Below are 9,823 nucleotides of genomic sequence, written 5' to 3'. Positions count from 1 at the left end.
ATGTTAAACGTTTATTTTGTGACCCAGAAAGAATAATAAGAGTAATATTAAAACTAACTAGCTGCCGCCATTGTTGGCAACTGTGCTGGTCCGCGCTATGAATTCTGGGACACAGCTTCTTTTTCTTCGGGGTTTAACGACAGCTGGCATCCTTGTACATGCAGTGCTGCCATCTTCTGTTTCAGTCCGTTATTACACTCTTAATTCCTACTACTTATTCCTGCGTCTTTTGGGATCTTACAAAGCTTCAAACAATGCGTCGACTATTAAATTAGTCGTCGATGATTTTGATAGTCGACGTAATCGTGACTAGTCGACTAATCGTGGCAGCCCTACTTGACTCCTCCCATTTCATCCTAGGCCTCCCAACTCACAAGCAAATAAAAGAGGTGAGGATTCCCGTGGAGCGAGGAGCCGGGGCAAAGGGGATTTTTAAAAAAAAGGAGAAAGCCTTTTTAAAGCAGTGTTAATTAAATGATACCTGACATGACTGTATGATAAATATAAACACAAAAGATACACCAGTGCATCCTTTGTGACCGAGTGTGCATCCTCCAGGAGTGCACACTGCTCTATGCTTTTTCCTACAGTCACTGGTCAGTTCTGAAAACCTTCTACACCCTTATATTCTTACTTTATGCAATATATGTCATGTTTTAATGAGTTAAAGGCTATAAAGTGAAGGACCCATGATGGTGTAGACTACAGCTACTACAACTGTAACGGGACTGGTAAGTAAGGTGTAATATTGAATATTATTTGCAGTGTGCTCCCATAAAACACTTAATGCAGTGACATGCCTGTTTACTGCTCTTTGAGGGAAGGTAGGAAGCAATGAGTCATTGCTAACAACAGAAAACAGATGGCAAAAAAATAGGACAAAACATTATTAAGATCAGCAGACTCTGATTTTTTATTTATGCTTGTTGCCCCGGTAAAACCCTGTGAACATGTGGTTTAAATCAGTGGTTATTTTTTCATCTGAACAAAGGGAGAAACAGTTAACCAGTTTTACATTTTGCAGGTTTTCAAATTTATCGCAGCAACTTATGCAAATGCCCACGAAACCATGTCCAATGAAAACGCACGCTGTGGATCGTCTCGTACTCAGAGCCAGAAAGGGATCGTTAATGCAGCTCAGTGGACCAGCTTGGCAGGCGGTGAGTTGGGGGGGGGGGGGCACAAATCCAGAGAAGTAAAATAGATTTCTGAGTCAGGAAGGAAAGTGTTGTTGTCTGCTGAGTCTGCTAGAGGGTGCTGTAAGACCAGTTATGAACCTGTGAGTGTGTTTTTTGGATTTTTGTTTTTTTGTGGTCAGGAATGCAAGACTTCAACTATCTCCACACCAACTGCTTTGAGGTGACTGTGAGTGTGGGATGTGATAGATTTCCCCCTGAAGAGGATCTGGCCTTTGCCTGGCATGAAAACCAAGAATCTTTGCTCTCATTTATGGAGACAGTAAGACTCTTTTAGCAGATATCCTGATTTTTGTTGGCATGGCAGTTCAGCACATGTTAGCAATAGCATACTGAATCTCTAGTGCGATGAATGAAATGATCTATTTGTAAACAACTTTCTTGGGTGTTGGTCCTCAGGCCCATCGTGGCATCAAAGGGATTGTAAAAGATGAAAAGGGAAATGCTATGAAAGGTGCCAGGATATCTGTCAGAGGGATACAGCACGACATTACAACAGGTAATAACTATCACCTGCTAACAAAACATACGCCTTTACAAAATTTCATTTAGTTATGACATTAGTTTTGTCTCTTAGTCAATTCTTAAGCTCTTTATGGCCAACATGATTTTTATTCAGTAATTCAGATATGTAGCATCTTAAATATTAAAAAGATATGAGCTATAAAGGCAAAAAAGGCATTTTGAGGTAGTTGTCCAGTATAAGTACAACTTCCTGTGTCAGGTTCTTCATAAAACCTATATTAAGCTCATAACAAAGCTCAATAACATCATTGTTTATTCTGATCACAACCTTCCAACCACCCTTCAACCATGTTATGAGTGTTACTGTTGCACAGTAAGGCACTCTACAACTTTCCTTAAGGTGAGATGCGTTTGGCCACAAATTCAATAACCAAGTGAGAATCTGAGAAGCATCGTATGTAAACACCTTGTTGTGACAGTAAAACAAGATTCAGCATCAAGTAGTCACTAACAGCAGCACAAAACTTTCAAAATAATTGACAAATCTCAACTTTTTTGTCATATTATCTGAGTAATCTGTTTATTTTCGTTTATTTCTTGTGTTGAGAAAGGTAAACAATTTCTGATATATATGGGTTTTTTTCATATTGCCAAATATCGGCACTGGTGTCTGTATTAAAAATCCTATCTAGGTTCTCGAGGTGGAAGTACCTGGAAACCAAATCAATATCTTACTTCAACTAAAGTTATTAAGGTCATTGCAGTTCTACCAAACACCTACTCCTACAGTTTGTATTACAGGGTTTCTGCAAGTTGTGTAAACCCATCTTGATGTGTAAAATGAACATTTCTCTACAAATATATTCGTACTCATGTACTGTGTATTCATGTTGATTATAAGCCCAATTAAAAGCCCAAATACTCAGCCTTTCTCTCCCTGCCCTAGCTGAAAATGGAGACTACTGGCGCCTTCTCACTCCTGGCATCCACATAGTCTCCGCCTCTGCGCTAGGCTACATCACAGCCACCAAGACAATCCAGCTGCCCTCTCGCATGAAGACTGCAGGCCGGGTGGACTTTGTGTTGCCGAAAGCGCCTGTGAACTTTGACCCGCAGGAAGAGGACTTGTCCTACGACAAGTTTGACCCTTACAACCAGTACCAGCACTACACCCAGATGGCTGATTTGAGCCAGAACCAAGAGGAGAGAGCAGAGAAGCCCTGGTGGTGGAATTACTTTGCTTTGCCTGGAGTACCTTCCCCCACCTGGCTGCTGAAGCAATATTAGAGCTTTAACAAGAGAAGCAAGAAATGAGTCTGCCTTTCTACATTATGCAGAAAAACATGGAAGTGTTACTTTTTACTGATGCTACTCCTGCTTCACAATTTTGCCTTTATGTGCTGTGTCTGGTCCGAAGCCCACACCTGAATTATAATGTAAGCGCCTTACAAGCTTTTGCCTGGACAGTAACACAACTTTAGTTAATGGCCACGATTGAATAAAAAACACGTTAAAAGATTTGACCTGCAGTTTTATAGCACTATTTCACCTGAACTGTCGATATTTTTCATGAATTATTGGCGTATTTAGACCTGACCCCTGACTACTTACAATTACCAAACACAAGGTTTCTGATGGCCACTAGGGGGCAAGCTAAACCAACATCTGGCTGAAGTTGCTCCAAACGGTGGTTGCTCCTCAACAGTGTGCAATTTGTGAAATTGAAGTAAATAGACATGTCATTGAGAATAAATAGTTCTGCATTCATTTCTCTCATTAGTGAGCGTAAGGAAGAATTTGGTTTGTGATATAATCTGTTATTTAAGCGATTATAAAAAGAAGTTAAAGGTTTTACATTGACTATAAAACAACAATTTACTCATTATACACAACTCTCATGTGTCCAGGATTCTGAAAGTGTTCTCATAGGCAGCGCAGAATAGTAGTTTTCAACTTTTATCATTTTTTTATGCTATTTAGATTTCATGAGTCATGATTCAAATTCAAAAAACACTTTATTTATTCCCCAAGAGGCAATTAAAAACACACCAACAGAACATCAAACAAACATAAACATGAAAGCATCAGTATATCACTGAGCAGGTCAATTATAAAATATAATATTTTATAATTATATTATTACTGTATTACTCCTAAAATGCATTCTTAACCTAAAACCCCTCCACGTGTAGACATGCTGTCCTGCAATAATCTGTATGCCGTTCCACCAAAGAGTGACTGGCCTTCATTGCTGAATAATTGTTAGACACTTGATGAAGTTATATTCTCCACTTTTCCCACAGAAAATAAACCAAACTTCTTGGAGGGATCCTGACCTCTTGTATAGTTTATTTACAACCAAGCCCGGGGTAATCAGTTGAAACTTCTGTCAGTGTTTAGGGTGTATTGCATGTCGACCTTCTTTAGAGGACGAGCGTTCGGTCAAATTAGACCTCATTTCTTTTGGAGTCCATAAATAGTGGCAGACAAGTGCATTACGTAGACTTGTTTACAAACAACAATGGAGGAATAAGCAAGAAGTGCTAAGAAGATAAAGCTATGTCTTTATCTTCTTAGAAGGCAAATTTGTTACTGTTAAAGAAAAAACAAAACATCCTCAACAACAGAATTTCACAGAGAAAACCACCAAATGGACACTAGATCCCAATAATGAAAAGTAGCCCAACCAGAGTAAGGCATGCATTCGCATTGGCAGCCCTGGGGTCCAGTGAAGTCCCAAATCCTATAAACAAAACAGCTCTTAAGAATTTTTTTATGAAAGGTCATGAAAGAAGCATGGGAAAAGCAAATTACCCTCATATAAAGGTCGAGGAATAGTATTATAAAATCATAGTGAAAAGTCTGCTTAGAGAACTACTTGACCCATGACAAGTCAGTGAAAAAAACACCGGGCTTCTCAGGGGATTTATAAAACACAAACACATGATTTGGCACCAAACTCGGTCAGCCAAACAACAGAGACCTCCATCTACAGGAGAATAGGAAAATACTCCACACTCTCCCAGGATCACATAACCCTGTGTGCAGGGCTTTCAGCACACTGTCAGAGGGCATCAGGATGCCTGCAGGTCCATGCAGGATGTTACAAATACTGGATTTCATTATGTACCGCACTGGCACTGCAGTACCTCTAACGGTATTGTTTACAGTGATATTGCAATGGTACCTGCAGCAACATCTATACCACCATATTCATGGTCACATATATCAAAGTAGTGGGCTTTAAGCTGCAAGCATTGATAACGTTTCCTACTCAGGGTTTGGGGTGGAAGTAGGGGGATGGGGTGGTGTCTCCTAGACCAGGACTAAATAACTTATTCCTTTCTCCCTTTCTTATTCTTTTTTATTCGTCTCCTGAATGTGGATGAGTATTTCTGTCTGACTTCTTCAGTCCCATTATTTTGCTCATTCACTATGGTGGCCTTTGTTTTGTCAAGTAAACATATATGAAGCTGCTACACTAACATACCATAAATCTGAGGAGCTAATGAAGCTGCAAACTTGTCATAACAAGGTTCACTCACTGTTTCAGCAGCTTTAATTACAATCTTTTGGCCGTCAGTTGTTCAGTTGTGGCGAAGATGGTTAAGAGTGTTATCATGTGACCTTTACAATCACTTAACTGTCATCACTTGTCGCATTAGACCGAAAGCTGCAGAAGCTAATAAGTGGATCTTAGGTTGACAAGGTCAAGAGTGAAAGTTCAAGCTTGACTGAGATAAAGTAGCTCTACAGGTGAACACTGCAGGTACGGTTTAAAAGGTCTCAATGGAAATTTGACATTGTGTGACATTTTAAGTACAATAACTGACAGTGTGGCATACAAAATCCAACTGTTTATCCAATGATCCATCATCCATTGATGAATCTAAGGGATATGTCCATTATGTGACTTTTTTCACTCTAGTATTTATAGACTGACCTTGTATACAGCAAGGCATTAGGCCACACCTCTTAATTCTTTGAATTCAGGTGTTTTCAGGCCCACAGGTATATAAAATCAAGCATCTAGTCATGCAGTCTGCCTTTTGCGAAAGAATGAGTCGTTCTAATGAGCCCACTGAATTCAGGTTTGGTGGTTGGTAACAGGATATCACCATTGCAACGAGTCAGTTTATAAAATTACTGTCCACTTAGATATTCTTAGTGGTATTATTACAAAGTGGAAGCATTTAGGAACCACAGCGACCCAGCCGGCAGTCGCAGACCATGTAACTACAGAAATCCTAACATCCTCTGGCATTAACATCAGCACAAATCCTGTCCACTGGGAGCTTCATGGGATGGGGATCAATACCTGAGCAGCTCCTGTAGGTTTAATGTGTAGGTGATCCAGTACTTTTTTCCATATGTTACTGCTGGCTGGGTTTTAAGGATAGTGTATAATAATTTTTCCTTTTTCGTCTCAATTTGCCCTTTTTTCCTGTAATTTTATGAATGAGCTGATCAATTTTCACTTGTTTTTTAGTTTCTTTTTAATTTTTGTTTTATTTAAACCATGTGCCATTCAAACTGTTTTTTACTGCACTTTGCAGTTCTTGGAAATTACAGTTAAAACACCAGACATATTAACATGGGAATGTAATATAAGAAACTTTAGATATTTTATCGACAAATGTCCTTGATTTAATGGCGCTGCAATCTTCTGCAAAATGTGCAAAATGCAGAATTGAACCTGTTTGCTTTTCTGAGCCCGCTTCCTTGAGCCTACGATGTCAGGTGGGGTGCCAGGTCACCAATTACTTGGTAAGGCTGAGAAAGTTGCAAAGAGCTGCCCTGAGCTGCCATGTTGTGTTAGCATCATGCTGCTGGCAAGTAGGTAAGTAACGCCTCATTTCAGTTCAGTGAACCTGCTCTCTTTTCTCAGAGGACTTTTAATACGCTTATGTCCCACCTCGAGACCAGTTTGTTAACTATGACTATTTATGAATGCTTAGTCCACCATGTGGATACAGTGCCATCAGGTGCCAGCATTGAAGCAGGGGGTACTTTCATTTAATACTCTCATTAACTCATTTTAGTATGAGACTGGCAAGTCTGCTGCACGTCAGACAAAGTGCTGTTATCTGTGTAAATGTATATTAATATAATATGCAGACATACTTTTATCATGCTGCGCTTTTCAAAACAGAAGCCTCTTAAAAAAGAATAAATTGTGATGATTGAGACAGAGAGAGTAATAAGAAGCAATATGTAAATTGCAATATATATATATAATATATAGCTTCACAATAGGCTAGGTGCTTTTATTTGTGGGTTAATTATTGGTTAAACATTTCTTTCATATATCATTTGAGAAAATGTTCTAGGACATTAGAAGTTACAACAAAAATTGGAAATGCCATCCACCATGGTGAAAAGAAAGTACACCCACATTAAATTCTGAGGTTTTATGTATTAGAATATTATAACAATTACCCATCCTTAGCAGGTCTAAATTTAAATAAGCACAACCTATAATGAACCACAAAACTTGACTTTTTTACACAGCGTCATTATGAAATTGAACAAAAGCTAAATCAAAAAGCAGAAATGGTGTGTGAAAAACAAAACACACCGCTACTGATACCAAATGAATTAAGACGCAAAGGTTTTGGCAGTTTGCAGGTCTGGAGTGTTCAGGTGTGTGCTAACATAATCACACAATCTTCCCAGCAAATTCATCCTATGGTCAGACCATGCACAAGAGCTACATCTCAGACTCTACAGGCCTCAGTTGTCATGTTAAATGTTAAAGTTCACAATAGTACAAAAGACTGTCCTTTTGCACAGACAAGGCCAAAGTGTTGATGTTTGGCCATAATGTGCAGAACCATAATTGACGAAAACCAAGTACAGCATATCAGCACAAACACCTCACCTTAACTGTGAGGCATGGTGATGGAGGGGTGATGATTTGGGCTTGTTATGCAGCCACAGGACTTGTGCACATTACAGTAACTGAATAGACCATGAACTCCTCTGTTTAACACAGTATTCTAGAGTCAAATATGTCTGTCTAACAGGTTGGTTGAAATTAGTTCACTCTACAGGACAATGATCCCAGGCACAGCAGCAAATCTAGTCCAGATCTCAACCTGATTGAAATATCCTTGAATGCTTGCAAATGTCAGTGAACTCAAACAATGCTGTTGCAAAGAGTTTGCCAAAGAGAGCAGAGAAGGTTTGAATTGGAGATTAAGTATCGGAATTTCAGGAGCAGGTCCACGCCTCCAAACACGCTCCTTCCGGTTCTCATCTATATAGGTTCCCCCACTCCTGCAAGCTGTTCATTCTTGTTTACGTGCCCCACCCTCCCTCCCTCCTTGTTCTCAAATCTTTAACTTCTTCACTTCTATTTAGTATATGGGGATCTGCCACCAGTCCCCTTCGAGGCCTTCCCCAAACTGCAGCTCAATTCATGTCCAAGCATTTACCTTTACCTACTAAAACGCCGTCAAACCTAAAATGAGGACGTGGGCCCAGCTAGTGAAATGGTGATAACTGGACAGAAAATAAGTAAATGTATTAGTAGCTTCTTTCACTTCTTGTTTTGTTTATTTGTTCTTTTGGGGTTTTTTTAATGGTACAATAAGTTGAGTGGTATTAGAGGTCAAAGACACAATCAAGGTGAAGTGTTCCCTTTCCTGAGCCTTTTTCCGAATTTACAGTTAGTGTGTAATGCAGGGGTGTCCAATTCCAGACCTCGAGGGACGGTGTCCTGCAGGTTTTAGATGTGTCCTTGATCCAACACAGCTGATTTAAATGGCTAAATGACCTCCTCAACATGCCCTGAAGTTCTCCAGACTAACTAATCATTTGATTCAGGTGTGTCGACCCAGGGTGATGTGTAAAACCTGCAGGACATCGGCCCTCAAGGCCTGGAGTTGGACATCCCTGGCATGATGTCAAGGTCTTACCTTTTTGTTTGTTTCTTCATGACAGGAACAAGAACTGACTCCTCTGTAATAGGTGTGTGCTTTTGAAATGTTAGCACATCTTGCAATACAAGCACTGCTGTATAGCTGTATGGAACCACATCAAGTCTAGTCATTGAGGGGTAGCCATAGAAAATCTACTCACCACAGGAAGTACTAATACCAGGGAGAAATAGAGTTTAGTGGATGTCAAACTCAACTTTCATTCATAACTTTCAACCAGTTGTGTTGCTTACAGTGAAAATCATGCCTCCGACGTCAGACTGCCACTGCCTCTCCGTGACTGTAACTCTCTTTTCATAATCCTTACAGGGGAGAGTCACTGGGCCCTGCCAAACTCCCATAATTGGAAAAACAGCATTTCATTTCCTAATAATGGCTCAATGTCAAGTCCAATTCCGTCCGCTTGTTAAGCGGCAGCAATTACTGAATGGTACATGTGCAGACAACTCCTCCAGTGGGTGATAATAAGCCACTTTCTTTGTTACAGACCCTGAACAAACTCGTAGGGGAACACGTGAAGCAAAGATAATGCGACCAGTCGAGCGAGAGTGTATACAAAACCCCACCAATCATTCTTGTAGAAAACCCCTCAGCTATGACAAAAGCAGGTCCAACTGGGTTAAGGTGATTCCACTTTAATAGTGCTGGGATCCGCAGCCACAACACCACATAACAATAGAACATACAGCTGCTCGTTTGTGGAAGTCACTTACTTTTGGGAATAAGAGGCTGCGTCCGGGTTGACTAGCTGCTTATGTATATGAACTTGGGAGGTACGCTGCGAATCTGAGAGTTTCTTTGTGGACTTCTTCTGTTGGTTTGTTTGGGGTTTCTCCTTCAGCGTGACAGTCAGAGGTCATTGTCCATCAAAGCCACACAGGCTCCAGAGTGACCTGCAGGCTCAGATGAAGAATCATGTTTGTTGACATGTTCCCATTGTGTTCATTTATTTTGATTTATTTCTGCAACGCTCTGATACTCTCTTATAGAGGGGGATCAAAGTGAGGATCTTGTGTTCTGGTTCAGTTACAGGGCTTTGCCTGTTGGCACAGGAGCAGTGCAGACCATTTCATTTTAACTGAATCTGTCAAATCATTTTGTTGTAGCAAAAGTAAATGTTAGAGATTTTTTTTCAAAGTTAAATAATTTTTTATTCATTGTTGGGTAAGAAATATCTTTGAATAAGCCATAAAAAAGAAAAAAAAGTTATGTGAGCTACAG

At 40.0% G+C, this 9,823-nt stretch overlaps 1 protein-coding gene across 1 annotated transcript in view; it reads left to right on the top strand.

Annotated features, from left to right (window-relative positions):
- LOC102198020 (carboxypeptidase Z) overlaps positions 1–3,179 on the top strand; it is a 9,809-nt gene extending 6,630 nt beyond the window's left edge. Inside the window, exons 8-11 of the mRNA XM_005749755.1 lie at positions 1,025–1,160; positions 1,319–1,458; positions 1,596–1,695; positions 2,608–3,179. Of these exons, the coding sequence (XP_005749812.1) occupies positions 1,025–1,160; positions 1,319–1,458; positions 1,596–1,695; positions 2,608–2,948 (717 nt within the window). The 3' untranslated portion in view covers positions 2,949–3,179. The remainder of the gene's footprint in view (positions 1–1,024; positions 1,161–1,318; positions 1,459–1,595; positions 1,696–2,607) is intronic.
- Positions 3,180–9,823: the final 6,644 nt, after the last annotated feature.

This window comes from Pundamilia nyererei, unplaced genomic scaffold (assembly GCF_000239375.1).
Source record: "Pundamilia nyererei isolate P.nyererei 1_Seehausen unplaced genomic scaffold, PunNye1.0 scaffold00254, whole genome shotgun sequence".
Classification (NCBI taxonomy): Eukaryota; Metazoa; Chordata; class Actinopteri; order Cichliformes; family Cichlidae; genus Pundamilia; species Pundamilia nyererei.
The sequence above is the reverse complement of the archived record's forward strand: the minus strand, read 5'-3'. Positions and strand labels throughout refer to the sequence as shown.